The sequence below is a fragment of the Pelophylax lessonae genome (assembly GCF_965119305.1).
Source record: "Pelophylax lessonae genome assembly, chromosome: 1".
NCBI classification, from domain to species: Eukaryota; Metazoa; Chordata; class Amphibia; order Anura; family Ranidae; genus Pelophylax; species Pelophylax lessonae.
In genome coordinates, this window is record NC_138768.1 from 842951688 (window position 1) to 842974107 (window position 22420).

Consider the following 22420-nt stretch of genomic DNA (forward strand, 5'->3'; position numbering starts at 1 on the left):
GAGATCCTTGGTGTGCTGGTGACATTTGATTTCTTTGACTTGATACGAGTACAGCCGTTGGTCGCTACAACACCCGCTTATATGCGTTGGGATTAGTGCATTGCATGTTTCAGGTTTCACCATGAATGGACATACCATGAAATGTGGTTGGAATCCTGGAGTATGCCTTTAAGCAGTGGCATATATTGGCCGAGTAGATGGAGCTGCAGCTTCTGGATCCCCTGAGGGGTCTTTGTCAAGGGCAAAGCTCTTATTAAACAGAGCTCACCCTGCTAACTACACAACTGCAGTTTTATTTTGTGCTGACCGTGGTTTCTGGCCCAGTAACCCTCGTGTAGCGTGCGCTCTCCCTGTGTTTGTACGGTTTTACGTTGGCAAAGCATATAGTCATTATCGTCTTTTTAAATATACCCTGGCAGAAATATAAATAACCGCTCTGGCAGTCTGTTTGCTGTAGAGGCTCCTGGGAGAAGAGCGGAGATGAGCGCGGCAGCCGTTCTATAAATCGAAGTCCAGTGTTTTCCTATAACTCCTACCGCTCTGAGAATACTATTTAAGGGGGAACGCTCATCCTTTTTATGTGGGTGTTGGGTTTTATGTTTTTTATTTTTTTTTTTTTTATGATTTCTCTTTTGGTTTTTGATCAGACATACAGGTGTAAGATCCGGTTCACACTAGCGCGACTTGTCAGGCACCGTCGCTCCAACTTAGAAAAAGGGTCCTGTACTACTTCGGGGCGACCTCGGAGCGACTTGCATAGACTTCCATTATGTGAAGTCCCTGCAAGTCGCTCCGAAGTCATGGTGCACTGTAATGCACAAAGTAGTGAGTCGTCGTGTCGCTCCAGTGTGGACTGACTCCAAAAGGTTGTTTGTTAGTAATTTGATTATGTAGCAAGTAATGAAGAGGTATTTCTAAGCACACCTGATGCAACTGAAGAGATTATTGCCAAGACAACCTTTGAGCCATAGGGAAAAACAATATAATATATAATCGTGCTCCCAAAAAAAATATATATTCATACAAGTGCATAGACAAGTGTGGTGTCCCTTTTTAAATTAAATATAAAAAACTGAAAAAATGAAATGCAATAATATAAAAGCGCAATGTCCACAAAAACAACCATCAGCTGTCTCCAAACACATGTGAATCTTAGTTTCCACCATAAGTAAATCGGTAATCCTGTGTCTTCCTTCGCCAACATAAAGCACTCATCCTACTCACCAAAATTAAATGACCCCCATTACAGGCAGTCATACAAAGCAAACCAGATGCCACTTTCTTGATCTTGTTGCCAGGTGCTGGATTCAATGCGGGCAATCACCAGTGTTGGAACGGACCCTCGTAATTCCAATTAATATGGGAAAGTAAAAGCAAATGCCTCTCGTAGTGCAGTATATCAAAACTTTGTTCAATTAAGCGCATAAAATGACACTTACATTTAGGACAATCATGTAAGGCCTTTTAAAAAGCAGGGATGCTCCGCTCCAATCAATGGGGGATGTGACGTGTCACACAAGACCCACCCAACGCGTTTCAACAACGTCTGACGTCATCAGGGGTCATGTGTTTGGACACATCGCTTCCTTATTTATATGCTATCGCTATTTTTAGATACCCAATCCGATTTAATCCTTTCAATACTTAATTAAAAATCATTAATCTGGACTCCTATAGCTATTCTTTATTTACCAGCAATAATTTACAGCCTATAATGCCTCTCGTAGTGCAGTATATCAAAACTTTATTCAATTAAGCGCATACAATGACACTTACAATTAGGACGATCATGTAAGGCCTGTTAAAAAAGCAGGGATGCTGCGCTCCAATCAATGGGGGATGTGACGTGTCACAAAAAACCCACCCAACGCATTTCATCAACACCTGACGTCATCAGGGGTCATGTGTTCGGACACATCGCTTCCTTATTTATATGCTACCGCCATTTTTAGATACCTAATCCGATTTAATCCTTTCGATACTTAATTAAAAATCATTAATCTGGACTCCTATAGCTATTCTATTTTTACCAGCAATAATTTACAACCTATATTAGGAAGTTTGATTAAAAAATGAACTTGTAAAATGAATGTTTAAAAAATGAATGACAATGCCCCATGTAAATTATAATAGGGCACATACACCCCTTCTAGTGGTGGTACTGGCTTGGGGCAAACAGGATAGTAGTAATCTTTCACTTTTGTAGTAAGCTTGAACTTTTGGGCTATGTTGCGTCACTCTGTGCTGTTCAAATTAGTACTTACTTTCCCGCTGGCCAATTTGCCGACCCCTCTCCATGTGCTCCAGAGGTTGTTGGGGGTTGCTTGAACTGTGGCTTATTGACCTCTTATCTGATGATGCCTGCATAGTTCTGACTGCAAGGCCACTTGCGAGAGCAAGCCAAATGATTATTGGTGATCTTTTTAGGTGGCAGAATCACTGAAATGTAATTGTCAGCTTGCCCAGGAGAAGTTGCTCCTTTACTAGCTGATATGCTGCAGAACCTCAACCACTAATGAGATAGCAGTGATAGACACATTGCTGGTTCAGACAGTGGCAGAGTGATACCATTAGAGAAGAGTTGAGTCTTGGCAGTTCTTAGGCTGATGTTTAGCAGGCAAATTGGTGAAGCAACCCCTAACCTTAATGGGTGACACTCCTTTGCTGGCCAGAAACGGTTCAGACAATCATGCTAGTGAGGGGAAGCGATGCCCCATTGCTGGCCATTGAGGGAGCAAATCCATAGCAGTTGTTTAGCGGTCCTGTCGCTAATGAGTTAATGCCAACCACGGGACTGCTGGTGTGACTTTAGAATCAGTGATACTGTCACTGATGAGTTGTCATCTGTGACAGAATTGATATAGTAACATAAGCCTAATGTAGTCCAAAACAATGAAAATAGTACCACTCGAATGCCCTGAAACCTGTGTCAGTCAGCCTAGCATGTGAATAGACTGGTGCAAGATAGACAAGATCGGCTTATTAGACACTAGTAAAGGTCAACAAAATGGTCGTCTGCACATGGACACCGCCTCCCTGTTGAATAAATGTGAATGTGATGGGTAAAAGATGGCTTCAGCTCCTGCTGTCTACCTGTAGAGAACTCCTGAGATGCATTTTGCTCTTTCTGGGGCTTAATCATCGAGGCAACGGGGACGTTCTAGCCCGGTCACCAGTGTTGGGGGGGGGGGGGCGTTCTAGCCCAGTCACCAGTGTTGGGGGGGGGTGTTCTAGCCAAGTCACTAATGTTGGGGGGGCGTTCTAGCCCAGTCACCAGTGTTGGGGGGGGGGGCGTTCTAGCCTGGTCACCAGTGTTGGGGGGGGGGGGGGGAACGTTCTACCCATTCACCAGTTTTGGTGGGGGGGTTCTAGCCCGATCACCAGTGTTGGGGGGGGGGGGGGGACGTTCTACCCGGTCACCAGTGTTCGGGGGGGGGGGGTGTTAGACGTTCTAGCCCGGGCACCAGTGTTGGGAAGGGACGTTCTAGCCCGGGCACCAGTGTTGGGAAGGGACGTTCTAGCCCGGGCACCAGTGTTGGGAAGGGACGTTCTAGCCCGGGCACCAGTGTTGGGAAGGGACGTTCTAGCCCGGGCACCAGTGTTGGGAAGGGACGTTCTAGCCCGGGCACCAGTGTTGGGAGGGGACATTCTAGCCCGGTCACCAGTGTTGGGGGGGACGTTCTAGCCCGGGCACCAGTGTTGGGAGGGGACTTTCTAGCCCGGTCACCAGTGTTGGGAGGGGACATTCTAGCCCGGTCACCAGTGTTGGGAGGGGACATTCTAGCCCGGTCACCAGTGTTGGGGGGGACGTTCTAGCCCGGTCACCAGTGTTGGGAGGGGACATTCTAGCCCGGTCACCAATGTTGGGAGGGGACGTTCTACCCCAGCCACCAGTGTTCGCATCTTGCCTCCTGATGCTTTTTTTTCAGCAGGGGTTCCCTAAGATAACATTTTTGAAAGGGTTCCTCTGTTGTACTAAAGTTCAAGAAGGCTGCCCTAGTTGGAGTTCCACTTTAAGTCATGTGAGCCCAGGCACCCTGCCACTGAAGGCTTCAGGCATCATGTCTATGAAGAGGGATATTTCCAGTCTCTCTCCTCCGAGGTGATGTTTGGCCTCTTCCAGCTGCAGCTGAGCGTAAACTTTTGGTTTGGACGAGCAGTGGAAATAACTGTATAGAACCTCCATCCAAAAACCTTACATAATAAAGTCCTGTTGATGTTGTACAATGCAGCATTCATGGTTCAGCCTCAGCCCATCGTGCTGTGTACTGTATGAGCGTGTGCCACCATGCTCCAGAAAAGTGGTGTGCTACGTATTATAGAAGCCCTGTAAAGTCTTTATTTCCCTTCTGTGGCGCTGTAGTGACCGGTCCCCATTCTATGCCAGCAAATTATATCACAAAGTAAAAAAAAAAAAATAACCCTTATAACTGAAATGCATTTTTTTTTTTGCCTTTCTGCAGTTCACCTCCTTTCGGATACCATTCAAGGGGTCTCCGCCACAGCGACCGGGGTTCAGTACCAGCAGTCATGGCTCTGTATAATGTGAGTATATGGTTACACTGTATACACCAAGGCTAATATGATAGTTATTTATAGGGACACAATACGTTTGCTTTGGAGTATTGCTTATGCCCAACTCAATATTTATTTATTTTTTGTTTCTTCCCCCCCCCCCCCCCCCCAAAAAAAAAGTCCTTGCCATCTCTGACTCAGCACTGCACTCCATTATGCCCAGCATAATTCAGCCCACTAAGTTCACACATGCTTTGCTCCCTAAATAACAATCTGTGTTCAGATCACTCTTCAGAGAACATTTGACAGGCAGTGAGGAAGTGTTGTATCGCCTTTTTGCCGCCTGATTAAACCCCTCGAAACCTGCTGTAAAAAACTGCGCATTACCACCATAACTGTTCATTAAAAATAAACTTGCGACTCTTTCAAGTGAATGGGGTCACTCTGCAAGCACCTAAGTGCCTTGCAACTGCATGCAATACATGTGGTTGCTGCAAGCTAGCGTGGGATTCGAACAATGAAGATCCGAAACTAGGGATGCACCGAAATGAAAATTTTGGACCGAAAATGCAGGATGCCCTTGGCCGAAAACCGAAACCGAAAATGACTTTTTTCCCCCAAATGATTTTAAATTTGATAGAAGAGGGGCATACACCAAAAACAGGCAGCGACGTACACCTGTAGCTGCCACCCTGTCACAGTAGATGTACTGTGATGGGTTGGCAAGTGGTTAATTTAATTACCAATGGTATTAGTATTATGCAGCATGAGGGGGTTAATGTATTGCTACTGCTGGTCACTCATCTATTAGTGACCGACCAGTGGCAGTTAATTAACCCCTTTGTGCTGCATTAGTGCAACCAGTATCAGTGTTAATTAACACTGGTTGCACTAATGCAGCACAAAGGGGTTAATTAACTGCCACTTGTCAGTCACTAATGCATCAGTGACCCGCAGTGACAATACATTAACCCCCTCATGCTGCATAATACTAAAACAATTGGTAAGCTGCCTCAGCTAACCCCCCCACTGCCTCCGCGTCCCCCTCGGCAGTACACCCTCCCCCCCTCTGCCTCAGCGTCCCTCCCCATCCCAGCGATTCAATCTCCTTACTGTAGTGTCACTCTGCTGAGTGCTCCTCCGGTGCCCTTCATTCAAAAGTCCCGCCTCTGGCCGGCTGCCCGCCTCCCGGTGATGTCACTACTACTACTACTACTACTACTATGATCTGTGTATGAATGAAGTGACATACCGGGCTGGAGGGCAAGGAAGTGAAGGCTCACATAGTTACAGCTACCGTATTAGCGGCCGCTCTCCCGCCCGGTATGTCACTTCATTCATACACAGATCGTAGTAGAGGCGGCCGGCCGGCCAGAGGCGGGACTTTTTAAACCTGCTAATTTCGGCATTTTTAACCCATTATAATTTCAGTGGCCAATATTTCGGTGCATCCCTATCCGAAACCCACCCACACTTAGACAAAAGGAACTTCATGTAGTATCTTGGCAAGTAATGTTTTACTTGATGTAGCCCTTCAACACAGACAGGAGAGTAAAAAAACAGACAGAGTGCAAACGCCTTGTGCATTATCACCATAACCTTTTTATTACAAACCAAACAATTGCATACACACAAACATGAATAAAAATAGGCTTATCGAATAACAACTTTAGCCTTAGGCTCTGTCTTCTAGTCCAATGCCACACGGTTGGGAGGCTTACGCATTTCAGGGGACAAGCCCCCATTCCTCAGAGCTCAGGGAAGGGGGCCTGTCCCCTGAAACGCACAAGCCTCCCAACCATGTGGCTTTAGGGTATGAAGACGTGGCCTTTGCCTGAAGTTGTTGTTTGATTAGCCTGTTTATATTTGTGAGTATGCAATTATTTGATTCTTAATGGTTATGGTGGTAATGCACAAGGCGTTTACACCCTCCTGTCTGTGTTTTTAACAGTGTGTTGAAGATTACTCAATCTGAGGAGGACTGCATCGAGTTAAACATTACTTGCTAAGATACTACATGCAGCAGCCACATGCATTGCATGCAGTTGCAAGGTGCTGGCAGTGACCCAATTCACTTGAAAGGTTCGCAATCAGCAGGTGCTAAATCCGTCGATGGCAACCGGGGGTAAAGTTCTGCCCCAATAAGAATATAGTCAGCAACCGGGTAAATATGCAGCAAGAAAATTCCTTTATTCAAAGATTCAGGTTAAAAAAAAATTCCAGCATACAGATCAGCATCAACGCGTTTCGGCATAGTTAAATATCCTACCATGGCCACGAAGCAAAGCATTGTGGCTGGAGATTGTGTGCCTATCAAACTCTACAGGGGATGTAAGCATAAAAAGAAAAAAAACGCAACTGCCCCAACCTATAACTGGCCTAAACAGCAAGGAGCAAATAGAAGGGGGATGCATGTCAAACAACCGCAAAGAAAAATTCCCAGCTCAACTTGCCAGCCTGCAACAAACCAAATTGTCCTGTCTAACAATTTACCTTAAAAACAGGGGTTTCGTTTGCACACATTTGCAAATCTATGCGTAAGCTACAGAGGCCATGGCAAGTACTCTCCCCCCCCCCCCCCCCCCCCAGTATTATCTGCAGTCCTAACTCTATAAATTTTGAGAGCCTCCATAGTTGGAGCACATATATAATAATGGATAGATTGAGGGCAGGTAAGCCTGGAGGGAGCCCACCCCTTTTTAAAGGCACAGGGGTGCACTGAGCACCCAGCAAAAAGCACAATGGCAGCAAGGGTGTCCATTGCACCCCCTCCCTAAATAACCAACAGTACAAACAGCAAAGGTGTCCATTGCGCCCCCTCCCTAAATAACTAACAGTACATATCGCAAAGGTGTCCATTGCGCCCCCTCCCTAAATAACCAACAGTACAAACAGCAAAGGTGTCCATTGCACCCCCTCCCTAAATAACCAACAGTACAAACAGCAAAGGTGTCCGTTGCGCCCCCTCCCTAAATAACTAACCGTACATATCGCGAAGGTGTCCATTGCGCCCCCTCCCTAAATAACCAACAGTACAAATCACAAAGGTGTCCATTGCGCCCCCTCGTTAAATAACAAACCGTATACAAACGGCATCTTTGGTTCCATTGAGCTATTTGCTGGGTGTCCAGTGCCCCCCTGTGCCTTTAAGGAGGGGTGGGCTCCCTCCAGGCATCATACTGGGGTGTGCCGTGACATAGCCTCTGCCGATGCCGTTTGTTTATACTGTTGGTTATTTAGGGAGGGGGCGCAATGGACACCTTTGCTGCCATTGTGCTATTTGCTGGGTGCTCAGTGCACCCCTGTGCCTTTTAAAAAGGGGTGGGCTCCCTCCAGGCTTATGTGTGCTCAATCTATCCATTATTATAAATGTGCTCTAACTATGGAGGCTCTCAAAATTATTAGAGTTAGAACTGCAGATAATACTGGGTGGGGGCTTTGTCGTGGCCTCTACAGCTTTCGCATGTATTTGCAAAAGTGTGCAAACTAAACCCCCTCGAGCGTGAACGGTTAGAGAGGAATATTTGGTTTGTTGCAGGCTGACTGGTAAGTTGAGCTGGGAAGTTTTCTTTGTTTTTTGACTGGAGTAAGCTAAACACTGCGGCTGTGGCATGTGTACACCCCCCAGCTAAAGGGGGTAGCCATTAGGGGGTGGCGGTAAAAACAATGCTCAACTGTGGGGTTATACATACAAAAAAATGCTCAAACAGGAGTATCATGTGCAGGAGGCCTAAGAATGAAAAGGGAGGGAGTAGCTGCAACAGGGGCGTCATGATGCAAGCTTCAGTTAGCGGTCATCGGGGGTGTAGCAGCTCAGTATGGAGACACGTCAGATAGTGGTATTAGATGCACTGAAAAAAAAAGTAAAATGGCTTTTGAAACAATACATAAGGGCCTAAAGTGCGACTTCATGTCTTTCCCGCTGGTGTTCTTTAAAAATAAAAGCGGTTATCTCATGCTGGTTGGAATGACAAATAGCTCTGTGTTGGTGAACACAGAGGAGGTCAAGCGATAATTTCTCCTCTGCGCAGACAATGGGGAACGCATTGGGTATCACTTTTCTTACAACAGCTTCTGAACTTTGGAAAGCCAACACCCTGCAAATATTGTGTGCTGATAACAGGCTTCTTATAGATCTATATAAACAGAAATCAGAGTTGTGTCTAGGGAATTCTAAAAGGCAATTTTGATTTAAAAGCAACCGGCAAACAAAGTACTGGAGCCGGTTTTATCTTACTATTCACTATAAACAATTGAAGAAAACCTGTACATTGGGCTTGGATTATGCATAAGTACAGTAACAGGTTCTTGTTTTGGGAGGAATCATAAGCTGACTTTAAAGCGTAACTCTGCTTTTGTTAAAAAAAAAAAAAAAAAAAAAAAAAAAAACATTCCCCTCTGGGTGATCTCTGTACATTGCGGGGATTTTAACAAACTTTGTTGCTGATTCCTACCTTTTGTTGTTCTGAAGAAATCCCCGTGTGTTCCTCTGTGCCTCTGTGCTGAGTGGTTATAATGGGAGTGCTTATATAATTATCAATTCGCTGTGACAGCCGGAGGGCTCTAATGGGGAAATCTACTGGCCCTGCATCCCTTTAGACGTGTTCCTATTGGGAGGATCTCACCAAAAATTACATTTTTGTTGCAGGGGATGCCAGAAATCTGACTTAGTGCAGACTTCTGGGAAAATCAGTGAGCCAATCACAAGCAGGAAATGTTTCTGGGGTGTGGTCAGTATACATTCTGTGTACAGAACACCTCCAGTTAGCAATATTGCATTGCATTTTTAGACTATTACAGTGGCTGCAGATTGAAAAGGAAAGGTAATTTAAAAAAAATTAAATTACAGTATGACGTGTGGCAATTGTATACGCTATATTAATTTTTCTTTTTTTACTATTTTTTCCCCCCACGAAAGTGGAGTTGCCCTTTAAAGTGATAGTAAAGCTAAAAACATTTAGTTTAGGAACTTAGTACATTCCTTGCATTAAAGTGGTTGTACACCTCATTCATGAAAGCTGAACTAAGCATCTATCTGTAGTGTTTTCTTATCTCTCTCCAAAGCTCTAAGGGTCGGTTTACACTGGGGCGACCTGCCAGGTGATTTAGAAAACGGTTCCTGCACTACTTGGGGGCGACTTCAGAGCAACTTGCATTGACTTCTGTTAAAGAAGTCGTTTGCTAGCTGCGATGAAGTCGCGGTATACGGCGCGACTTTGAACCTCCGCTAGTGTGAACTGAGATTACATGACGAACCTTATGAGTCACTTCTGACAAATTCTCTGACAAAGGCGATAGCGGTAGCTGAAAATTTGTGTCGGTGAGGGAGCTAAGAGGGAGATGAGCATTGGGCTTGTCTATTCAGACTACAGCTCTGCTTATTACTTCCTTTCTTTGCCTAGATTGGAGGAGGCTCCCTTTCCTCCAATCAGCTTTCACACAGTATAAGCCCATTCTCCCCACCCACCCCTATGTGCTTCTGAAAAAGAAAGAATAATTTCTAACATGACGTGCACATTCTAAAGAGTGTAGACAGCAGATATGCATGTAAAACCTGTGGAGGGGGATTTGTTTCATCTCTGTGTATCTGAGGCTGTTCACTTCACTGGGTATATGTGAGGGTTTACATCCACTTTAAGCTAAAAAACGTTTTACTATTCCTCTGCCCTTCCCCCCCTTCCTCCCCCTTTTTCCCCTTCCTCCCCCTTTTTCCCCTTCCTCCCCCTTTTTCCCCTTCCTCCCCCTTTTTCCCCTTCCTCCCCCTTTTTCCCCTTCCTCCCCCTTCATTTCCCCTTCCGCCCTCCATTTCCCCTTCCGTTCCCTCCATTTCCCCTTCCGTTCCCTCCATTTCCCCTTCCGTTCCCTCCATTTCCCCCCTCCATTTCCCCTTCCGTTCCCTCCATTTCCCCTTCCGTTCCCTCCATTTCCCCTTCCGTTCCCTCCATGTCCCCTTCCGTTCCCTCCATGTCCCCTTCCGTTCCCTCCATGTCCCCTTCCGTTCCCTCCATGTCCCCTTCCGTTCCCTCCATGTCCCCTTCCGTTCCCTCCATGTCCCCTTCCGTTCCCTCCATTTCCCCTTCCTCCCCGTTCCCTCCATTTCCCCTTCCTCCCCGTTCCCTCCATTTCCCCTTCCTCCCCGTTCCCTCCATTTCCCCTTCCTCCCCGTTCCCTCCATTTCTTTCCCTTTACTCCCCGTTCCCTCTCTTTCTTTCCCTTTACTCCCCGTTCCCTCTCTTTCTTTCCCTTTACTCCCCGTTCCCAAGCGCCAGTAAGTGTTGGTCAAGTGTCCCATTTTTGTACCTAGTTGATCCAGAGGAGTATCCCACTAATTCCCTTCTCCCATCCAAGTTCCTAAAATAAAACTAAAAACCAAAGATGCCAGACTGATCATTGTCTCAGATCTCACACTTGGGCAACGAGCCTAAATGTGCTGTTGGTGGTAACGGTAACCATGGCAGACCCACATCAGGTCCAATGCCTGGAAATTCTGCTACACTAAAAAAGGTCATAATAAACTCAAAGGGTCACTTAGGGCTTGCTGTACTCAGTACATCCTCACCATACCTATTTGTATTTATTTATTTGAACTTGGAGGAAACTAAACCCAGCTAAACTTTATAGCCTGTTTGATCTGCAGTTGTCATGGTGCTGTTCATGTGATCAGCTTGATGGCTTGACAGTTTGGTTGTGGGCAAAAGCAAATGTGACAGTTATCATTCATGGCATGCCTTGAATTTAAAGTGGTTGTAAACCCTTCCATTTACCCAGTAAAAGGACTATACTCAGGTGCTACACAGATTAAACCAATCCTGCCACATGAGTTGTACCTGTTTATCTGCAGCCCACTCTTCTCAACATTTGTTAAAAGTGCTGACTTTATAAAGCTCGTCTGAGCTGTCAGAAAAAAAAGGGGACAGAGAGCTGAAATGACACACTTCAGAGCTCGGTGAGGAGAGCTCGGAGAGCTGATTGTAGGGAAGAGACTGATTGGAGGAGAGAGACGCCCTCCATCACACAGGAACAGAACTAAGGCTGTCAATCACTGGCTGTGTGCGGGAGCTCCCTCCCTGTCAACTTTTTTCTCTTGGTGTCAGGAAAGCTTGTCAGAATTTACTCATGCTGATAGGAGAGGAACGAAGCAGCACATAGAAATTACACTTAGTGCTCTGGATTGATACAAATAGACACTATAGAAGGATATATGCGGTGTTCATATTTTGTGTCTGAGGTTTATAACCACTTTAACTGTTTTAGGAAACCATTATATCGATGGGTCTAGTTCCACTTTATCAGAATTTTTCCTTTAACCTTTGCATTTACCTGATCCTTGTTAGCTGTGCTTGGATAGGTCACATCGCGGGAGAAATGGGCCTCCGCTATATCTATAACCTTTATCAGGGGTAGTCAATGTTCATGATTCCAGCTGTGGTAAAACTACAAATCCCATCGTGGACCTACCTCTGGGAGTCATTTCTGTGGCTGTCCATCTCACAATGCCTCTTGGGACTTCTAGTTCCCCCCAACAGCTGAAGGTTGCCTACTCTTGATCTCTATTGATTTAGTAATCCTAAAGGGAACAGTGGTGACATCCTGAATTCCAGAAGACGTTCTACAATGGACCTTTTTTTTTTTTTTTTGAAAACTGAAGTGGAAAAACATGTTTTCTCTCTGGGAGATCCAAACAGATTACAGACAATGAAGGAATAAACTTGCCGCGTCGAATCGTACAAACTCTCGGGGCTTTCTGCTCATTTGCCAAATTGCCCGATTGTATAAACTTGGCAAAGAGCTATCGCAGTGTCCATCACCGCACCATTCACAAGTGAAATCCTCCATATGGATCTGATTACAGGATAATTGTTCAGGCCTGCATAGAACAATGGCTCTATTCAGGCTCCCTCTTCTTCGTCTGCCGTGTACACACTCTCTTTACAGGCTGATGTCACAATGCTGAAATAACTGGCATAAAACTTGAAGAGAACCCTGGAGGCTCGTCAGGCTTCCATAGTGCTGATCATGTAGAAGGGCCATAAGATCATATGTGATTGGACCACTTCAGCACAAGTGTCAGGCATTATTAAAGAGGAATCCCCTCCTGGCTATTTTTTTCAGCACCTCTTACCTGTTCTTCAGGGTTCTGTTCAGAAAACATACTACCCTGCCCAGCAAATCCAGTGTTGTCCTGCTGGAGACATTGCCACAGCCTGGGTCCTGAGCTACGTCTTCCTTTCCTGTGTCATCAGGAGCCGGCGGTCTATTCCAGGTTCCTGTAGCTGGCCCCCAAACCCACCAACAGGTCTGCCCTCCAACCGCTTCTGCAGCCTTCTGAGATATGTGACGGGAATAGCCTAGGAGAACGCAAATGGAGGACACATTCTTGTCTAGGTGGGAATGGAGGCATGGCAGGGGGCCATGGTATTTTTAAAATTAAAATAAACATTTTGAAAAAAAAAAAAAGGATTTTTATTGGGTGTAGGAGAGAGATGGGTGGGATGCAGGAAGGAAAACACTATTTTGGGGATGAAGCTCTGGATTTTCTTTCAGTCATTGAAGGACATCATCACCTACTGGGTACAGTACCTCTTGAAGGAGATGTAGACTAGGTGCATCCAGCTGGACCCAGAGGGGTGGCCCCTGCTGGTGGCCAAAACCCCCCACACTCTAAAATAGCAGAGTTAAATGGCATTGCAGTGCAAACAATAGCCATTAAAAAGACAAGAACTCACTGCTCAAGGTGGTGTGATTGCCTGATGACTCACACCAGTGCATGCCCCGGCTCGCCTCCGTGAAAACTTGATAAAGGAAAAGGAATTGGCAGCACTCCAGGTTGAGTCAAAATCCAGATTTATTGACTGGACATCCAAATATGACAATCGTCGTGACAAGGTAGACGCGTTTCACACACTGACTGTGTGCTTAATTATAATGATTAAGCACACAGTCAGTGTGTGAAACGCGTCTACCTTGTCACAATTGTCATATTTGGATGTCCAGTCAATAAATCTGGATTTTGACTCAACCTGGAGTGCTGCCAATTCCTTTTCCTTTAGCAAACAATAGCCAAGTATTTACACATAGGGGCAGCAGCAAGACCGAGGGGAAGGTGCTGTGTCCTCCAATGAATGCTGAGAAAAAGATTTTACAATGAGTAGAAAACATTGTCCTATTGGGGGATATTTGCTTTGGTTCTTGTGCTGTAAACAAAACAGGATGTGAGACAAATTCCCCTCCTAGACTGTTGTCACTGGAACGCTATATTTATGGTCTGGTGGCTACGATTTTTTATTTCCCTTCACTTTCAATTCTGGTTGCAAACAATTCTGAAATTTAATGTGCTATAGAGTACCTGACATCTCAAATGGCGCTTTTCCACTGCATGGAACCGAACGGTTCGGCACGCTTTTGTGCTTTTCCACTGCATGGTACCGCATGGTATGGTGTAGGAACGGTTCGGTACGGTACGGCGGCGCTTTTCCACTGCATGGAACCGAACGGTACGGCACGGTACGGCTCTGAAAAAACAGTATCTACTCGATTGTGGTTCCAACAGGTACCAAACTGGTACCATATCCCACAATCCTTTGCATGCAGTCACTACTAGCCACTGATTGGTCAGAGAATCCCACAAACTTAACTTTAGTACTACTTTAGTGGAAAAGCAAACCATACCGTACCGAACCGTTCCAACACCGTACCCTGCGGTACCAGCCGTGGAAAAGCAAACCGGGCCAAGCAGGGCCGAGTAGAGCCGAGCCGGTACTTGCAGTGGAAAAGTGCCAAAAGTCCACCTTTTTGGTGTGCTTCACATAAGGCACGGAGCGTTCAAAAAGGCTGCCAACTGGCCAAGTAGCATTGTCTGCTCATTGTTTTTTTTTTTTTTATTTATCCATTACTTTTATTTATTTTTTTTATTCAATTTTTGTTAATTTTGTTTTTATTTTGTATTTTCTGCCTCTACCACAGTTGCACTATAAAGTCACTTCAGCGACGACATGTCTGTATCAGCCGGCTGGAGAGGCCGCAGAACTGGGGGGAAAATTCCTGCGAAGTACGGTTTGTCATCCTTGTTTTGGCTCCTCCCAAAATGGTGAGTGTATTTGATTTGGGGGGGGGGGTTCAAACTGAAAATGGATTTAAAATTATATTTCTCTAGCGCTCATTGACAGACGTAGTCCTCGGTGATACAGCACCTTCGGGTTATGTTGCCTCCACAGGAGCAGGACTAGACAGGAAATTAAAAAGCTCTGGCCACACCCTAGGGGCAGTCCCAGAGGGTATATCCTCTCTCTCTCTGCCTCAGCAAATCAGTTATTTTCTGTCTAGTTAGGAGTAAGGACCTAGATACCTTGCTGGGATCTTAGGTCCTGGCAAGATTTTTTTCTTAAAAGATTTTTTAGACAGCTTTTTTTCTCCAGTGTTCCTGTGAGATCTTCAAGCAAGAAAGCTGAACTGGGCGACGGGCTGGATGTTGAGATCCGGTGGTCACCCCAGTTCAGCCTACGAGCGCGTGCAGGCCATAGCTCCGCGCTGGGTCGGCCGCGACAAAGTCCCATTAAAGGACTGACCCCGCGAGTTAAACGTCTCGCTGAAACGCCAAAGACCATGAGTCACGGCGTCCATATCGGTCGACAGCCCTCCCGCCCCGGTGGAGAGGGGTACTGTCAGGAGTTGGTGCCCGCCTGGTTCCGGTATGGTGAGTAGTATGTTCCCCCTTTTCCCCTGACGGGTCTTGTGGTGAACGCGGGCCCCTCTCTGTATGGTAAGATAGAGTCCCTCTCTATCCTATAAATGACACAGATCCTCCTACTTTGAGTGTGATTTTATGTGCAAAAAGCCAGGAGGCTTGGTTTGGGAGCTAACAATCTAATTGTATACATGTTAAAAAGATTGTAATCAGTGGCATTCTGGGAATCTTACGGTGATAAGAATAAGCTACCTACCAGTCAGAAGCCACGGACATGTAGACTGCCTTCCTAATCAGATCTCCAGCTATTAGCAGGCCTCCCGAATGGCCATGCGGTCCGCCAGGGCCGGTACCGCCAACCACGCCAAATCCCCATGCAGAGAGAGTGTTGTGTGCCCTGCAGCACACCGCTATTCAGTACAGGCCGCCGCCATTTTTTTTGCTGGATCGCACGAGCCGCCATTTTGGCGTAGCCTCGTGTCTCCAGCATGGGGGCGGCCATGTTTGAGGTGATCCAAACACCTCGTGGAGCTAGGGGAGGCGCCGGAAGGCGTGCAGAGGGGCGGAGCCGCCTCCTTTCTTCCTGGGCAGCCAGCCAAAAGACTTCCTGTTTGTCAAGACAGCGCTGTAACCTGTTGCAGTTAAACTCTGAGCATCAAGTGGTGAGCCTGGGGGTCTATCTCTCTCTCTCTCGATCGATAGGGATCCCTAGCAGGTAACACTAAGGGGCTTTTTGTGGCGCTGGGGGTCTGAAAAAAAAAAAAAAAAAGTTTTTTAATTTTGAATTATATTATCCAGGAAAGTGACTGGAATTATCATGGACCCTGCCACACATATTCCCCCACCTGTTTCCCTCGAGGGGGCCACGGGACCCGCCGGTGCACAGAGTGTAGAGTCATTTACAGCAATTTTGGAGTCTATGGTGGCTCGGGTGGAGGCGGCCTGTCAGGGACGGGGGTCAAGGAAGCGACCCCCGCCTACCCCTATACTATCTGACACCTCTGACTCAGATTCAGAGATGGTCACTGCAGTTGCAGGTTCCTCTGCAAGGGCTGTTGTCTCAGGTAAAGCCCCCTCAGACAGTGAGGAGGACGCTTCTTCTCCCGCTATAATTCAGGAAGAAGCATTGGTGGACGCACTAGTTGTGGCAGTGCAGGAAACCTTAAAACTTGAGGCTTTACCGGCAGAGGCAACTGAAACAGAGATTCCTTTTGGTACTAATAAGCCCATCAAAACGGTGAAGGTTTTTCCTGTACCCAAGTGTTTCGGTAATCAGATTAAAGGAGAATGGGAGCATTCTAAACGTACCTTTACTATTTCCAAGCGTATTGCTAGACGCTATCCGTTTGAGGAATCCATCATTAAGAAATGGACGGTACCACCAGTGGTGGATCCACCTATTTCCAGGCTGAATAAAGCCACGGTTATCCCAGTGGAGGACACTTCGTCCTTTAAGGATCTGGTGGATCGAAAGATGGAAGCAGAGTCCCGCACCATCTTCTCTCTGATAGGGTCAGCATTTAGACCAGTAATTGTTATTGGTCTAGTTTCCCAGACACTTACGGAATGGGCGAGAATGGTACGCCAAGACCTTAGGGGAAAAGATATTCCCCAGGAGACATCTGATTTGATGGAACAGATTATACAAGGGCTACAGTTTATCTGTGACGCAGCCTTGGACACTACTCCCTTATTAGGGCATGCATCTATGTCAGCGGTGATCCTCAGACGTGTGCTGTGGTTAAAATGCTGGTCAGCTGACCTAGGTTCCAAAAAGACCTTGACAAATCTCCCTTTTCAGGGGAATCGTCTATTTGGGGCCAACCTAGATGAAATCATTAAGGATGCCACTGGGGGCAAGAGCACTTTTTTGCCACAGGCTGCTAAAGCTAAGGGACCTCGCAACAAGCGAGGACCTTTCTTTACCGCCCATAAAGGGCGCCCGGCTGGTACTAGCGGGAAAGGCAAGACTCCTCCAGGAGGGTTCAAGAAGGGCTGGTCGGACAAGCAGAGGACCAACCCAGCCAAACCCGAAGCAAAGGAGTACACAGCCTGAAGGTGCGCCCCCACCCGGTTTCAGGGTGGGGGGACGTTTTCACCGGTATTCAGGACATTAGATCGAGCTTCAACCACTACTACCGGTGCGATTCTTCCCTTCCAACATTTAAGTACTACAGGAAGCGGTAGTTACCGTTCCCTGAATAGATCTTTTCCTTTACCTTTTCCTAAGATTAGTCCCTATACCTCACAGGAATCGGATCTGGTTGACCAGATAGGCCAAGTAGCCTCTAGTCGGGTGACTTCGGTCCCTGAGGTTCAACCAGAAAAGATCACCCTTCCTGATAACAATCAGGTATCTGATAAATGTGTGGGAACAGAAAACGACCAGACTTTCTCGGATGGTCGGGGCCAGATACCTCTAGGGACGCCTGGTTCAGATTCTATCAGCGCCAGTGGTCCTAGAAATTCTAGGCTGGCCTCCTCAAGCCGGCCTGGCCGACTTGGACATGCTAGTCGCAGACGTTCCGTGGGAACTTCGTCTCAGGGAGTGTCTGTGGTCTCAAGGACCAATTTACCATCATGCTTTACAGTCGCTGGTTTTAATGGCCTGGTACTGAAGGACAGAGGTTTGTCTACTTCAGTCATTCCTACCCTTATTAAAGCAAGGAAAGTGACTTCCAGCAAGGTCTATTATCACACATGGAAGACTTATATTGCGTGGTGCGAATCTTTAGGATTTCCTCCACGTACCTATTCGGTGACTCGAATATTGGCCTTTTTGCAACAAGGGGTTGAGCAGAAGCTAGCCTTGAGCACCATCAAGGGTCAAGTTTCAGCATTAGCAATCTTCTTTCAGAAGCCTTTAGCTACCAAGTCCTTGGTGCGGAATTTCATCCAGGGGGTGCGGCACCTGGCTCCACCAGTCCGCGCGCCCTTACCGCCCTGGGATCTTAATTTGGTTTTGTCGGTTCTACAGAAACCTCCTTTTGAAAACATCAGGGAGATTCCCTTGCTTACTTTATCCCAGAAGGTGGCCTTTTTGGTAGCTATTACTTCTGCTCGCAGGGTGTCAGAACTGGCTGCATTATCATGCCAGTCCCCATACCTAGTGATTCATAGGGATAAGGTAGTACTTCATCCTAAGCCATCTTTTCTTCCTAAGGTGGTTTCAGATTTTCATCTGAATGAAGATATTGTACTACCTTCCTTGTGTCCTCAGCCCAAGCATCATCGGGAACATGCGTTGCATTCCTTAGATGTGGTTCGGGCAATCAGGGTATACCTGAAAGCTACGGAATCATTCCGTAAGACGGATTCACTTTTTGTGATCACGGATGGCCCCAGAAAGGGTTTGCCTGCATCTGCCGCGACCATTGCCAAATGGATTAGACAAACGGTGGTACAGGCATATTCTATTAAGGGTCAGAGTCCTCCGTTCCCTGTTAGGGCGCACTCCACTCGAGCGCTCAGTACTTCTTGGGCCTTTCGCCATCAGGCGTCAGTGGTCCAGGTATGTAAGGCGGCCACCTGGTCGTCGGTACATACCTTTACAAAATTCTATAAAATTGATGTGACGGCATCGGCGGATGCCTCATTTGGCCGCAAGGTTTTGCAGGCCGCAATTTGAGGAGACCGGTGGTCTACCTCGAGGGTTTTTTCTGTTTGAAAAAAAAAAAGATTTTTTCTCTTTTTTGTTGAGTCTCATCATTAAGGATGAGCATTGTAAACTTCTAGTTGGCACCGGTTGGGCCTTCTAGATTGGGATTTGATTTTCATTTTCCCACCCTTCATTTGTGATACTGCTCTGGGACGTCCCGAAGGTGCTGTATCACCGAGGACTACGTCTGTCAATGAGCGCTAGAGAAAAATGGATTTTTGTAAAATCTTACCGTAAAATCCTTTTCTCTTAGCTCATTGACAGACGTAGTCCCCGCCCCTCTGTTTTTTTGGGTTGGGTTAAAATCTCTAAAGACTGCTTTTTCACATAACTGATTTGCTGAGGCAGAGAGAGAGAGGATATACCCTCTGGGACTGCCCCTAGGGTGTGGCCAGAGCTTTTTAATTTCCTGTCTAGTCCTGCTCCTGTGGAGGCAACATAACCCGAAGGTGCTGTATCACCGAGGACTACGTCTGTCAATGAGCTAAGAGAAAAGGATTTTACGGTAAGATTTTACAAAAATCCATTTATTTTTTTCAGTTGACATGGTAAAACCATTTTTTAAATGTTCACATAAAACCTCATATTAATTCCTGAAAATAATGCCCATTATGTGGAAAAAAATTGCCTTTTTTTTGGAGTCCCTTGTCAGTAGAAGGAACTACTGTAATTAGAGAAAGCATTATGATTAATAAAATATTTGGACACAAGGACGGGTTCATGATCAATGAAAGGACCTAACCTAGCTTTCATTTTTAAGGCTTTTAAAACCCAGTGTACCATTGAAAACTCCAAATACCACCTTCATTTTGCCTTCCCTTTTGACCAAAATGGTAACCTTTCATCTAAGAGTCGGTTCACACTGAGGCGACACGACTCCTTACTACTTCGGGGGCGACTTGTGCATTACCATGCACCACGACTTCGGAGCGACTTGCAGGGACTTCACATTTCACATAATGGAAGTCTATGCAAGTCGCTCCGAGGTCGCCCCGAAGTAGTACAGGACCCTTTTTCTAAGTCGGAGTGACTTGTGTCGCTCCTATTAGAACGGGTCCTGTAGCGGTCAATGGACCGCGAGGGAGCGCGACTTGTCAGGCTGACAAGTCGCCTGACAAGTCGCGCTAGTGTGAACCGACTCTTAGTGTCCCAATTCTTGCAAACAGTTTGGGAAAGCTAAAAACACGCAATATTGCTACTGCCTAGTTCTCTTCGCCTAATGTTCTGGAAATGTAATGACCTAGGAAATTTTATCTATGGCTTCTGGTTGGAGAACTGTTTTCCAGGATGGGAAACCAAAAGCACTTCCCTTCGTGACGTAGTAGATAATTTCCCTGTCACCGGCCTAAACAGAAACGGTCACATGTAAACTGTGTTTAGAACTGCACACTGTTTCTGTTGATTTGTATCCCATAGGCCCCTGCTGTGTGTTATGACTCAAGGCTGCTGTAATGTACAGCATAGCTATCCTGTCAGTCACTAAAGGTACAGGTCAACTTTGCCACATTGAGGGCCCAATGGACAGGGCCATGTATTGTAAAATCTTGGGTGAGAACCGCCTTCCCTTAGCCAGAACACTGTAGATGGGTCGTGGATGGGTCTTCCAGCATGACAATGACCCAAAACATACCGGCAAGGCAATAAATGAGTGGCTCAAGAAGAAGCACATTAGGGTCATGGCGTGGCCTAGCCAGTCTCCAGATCTTAATCCTATAGAAAATGTATGAAGGGAGATAAAACTGAGTTGCCACGTGACAACCAAGAAGCCTTAAGAATTTAGAGAAGATCTGTAAAGAGAAGTGGACCAAAATCCCTCCTGAGATGTGTGTAAACCTGGTAACCAACTACAAGAAACGTCTTACCTCTGTGCTTGCCAACAAGGGTTTCTCCATCAAGTACTAAGTCATGTTTTGCATGAGGATCAAATACGTATTTTTCTCACTGAACAGAAACCGTGTATAACGTTTTTTATTGTTTTTTGTTTTTTTTTTTTTTTTTTTTTTTTTATATTCTATCTCTATCATTTAAAATACACGTATTATAAAAAAAAATGTTTGGCCCCTAATTTGAAAGTGGGTAAACTGACAAAATCTGCAGGGGATCAAATAATAATTTTCCCCAATGTATGTTGGGTTGAACTGGATGGACTTTTTTAGTCTTTATTGTAATCATCCTCTTTTTTTTTTTTTTTTTTTTTTGGACATCAGAGGATTTTTCCTGGCTCTTACCATGCAGGTTAAATCGGTGCAGTTACTTTCAGAATGTAGATGCACTTTAACACCAACCATTGTGAGAGTTACCTGCAGGTTCTGCAATAACATTTTTAGTGCTCGCTGAGGCTCTCAGCTCTTGGGTTGAATTTTTTGGGTTGGCTAGTCATGAGCAAATTAATGGTTGTTTGAAATCTACACCACTCGCAGATTATTTTCCTTACCAAGGAATGATCCATTTTGAATAATTTGATTCCTAAAACTTCTTTCAATTTAGATCTTGAGAATGAATACACCATGTCAATTTTGTGTCAATTTGTTCCCAAATTTTTTTAATGATTGTAACTCAGGTGCCCATTATATCCATTATTTGTGTATAGTGCACTCAAGATCTTCTTCCCTCATACTGTTCATTTTTTTCTCAGAAAAGTACCAAAACCGCGACAGAAGTTGGACGGACGTTTGCCACAATGTTTTCAGACATTGCCTTCAGGCAGAAGCTCTTAGAAACCAAAACCGAAGAGGAGTTTAAGGAGGCGTTAGTCCACCAGAGACACCTCTTGACTGTAGTAAACAGGCATTCGGCAGTAAACGATGGCCACAAAGTCCACAGCCACAAACCATTAAAGGTAAGTTTCAGCAAGCTTTGCCACATTGAAGCCCATCTCCAGATAAAACTTTTATATTTTGGCTAAAGTGCAGAAGAGTTAGAACTTGTGATGCTGTTTGTGTCACCACTGGGGATATTTCCCTTCCCTCCTTGACTCTGTGACGCGCATTGCAGGAACAGGAAGAGATGGGAGATCTGCCTAATGCGTACAAACTGCAATAAAGTGTGTACCCCTTAGAAAAAGACTAGTGTTTACCAATTGCCCCCAACATGTATTACGTTGGTGGTTTCTTTGCCATTATGCATTTAAAGGGTAAGTCCACCCATGAGTGAGCTATTTATTGGTGAAGCCTTCTGGACTGAATCAACCCCATGTCAATTATATGTCATGGGTACTGGGGTGAGATCTGGCCAGAGTTCCCAACTCTGTTCTGGTCCACTGGAGGGCTTTGGGTGTTTCCACCCAACATTGTTTGTTCCAGCATTACCTATTGCAGTGGGGTTCAAGTAAAACTGTCCAAACATGGATTGAAGTTCGACCGGTTCAGCAGAGGCGGGCCAAACTTCAATCCATGTGTGGACAGGCTGGTTGTACCCAAGTCCATCCGTCGATCGACTTTGGTACAACCAGCCTGGCAGATTTTTCTGCATGTGATTACTGCCGGCAGCTATAACTACTAGCAGTAATCGTATTCTTCCGGGTGGAAGAGCACCTTCCATTGGTCAGTGGGAAGTATGTTCCT

At 45.8% G+C, this 22420-nt stretch overlaps 1 protein-coding gene across 7 annotated transcripts in view; it reads left to right on the forward strand.

Annotated features, from left to right (window-relative positions):
* SLC4A11 (solute carrier family 4 member 11) overlaps nucleotides 1-22420 on the forward strand; it is a 283124-nt gene that overhangs the window by 172597 nt on the left and 88107 nt on the right. For all 7 annotated transcript variants that reach the window (XM_082263398.1, XM_082263400.1, XM_082263403.1 and 4 more), the window contains exons 6-8: nucleotides 4464-4545; nucleotides 14479-14602; nucleotides 21493-21696. In XM_082263398.1, the coding sequence (XP_082119524.1) occupies nucleotides 4464-4545; nucleotides 14479-14602; nucleotides 21493-21696 (410 nt within the window). The remainder of the gene's footprint in view (nucleotides 1-4463; nucleotides 4546-14478; nucleotides 14603-21492; nucleotides 21697-22420) is intronic.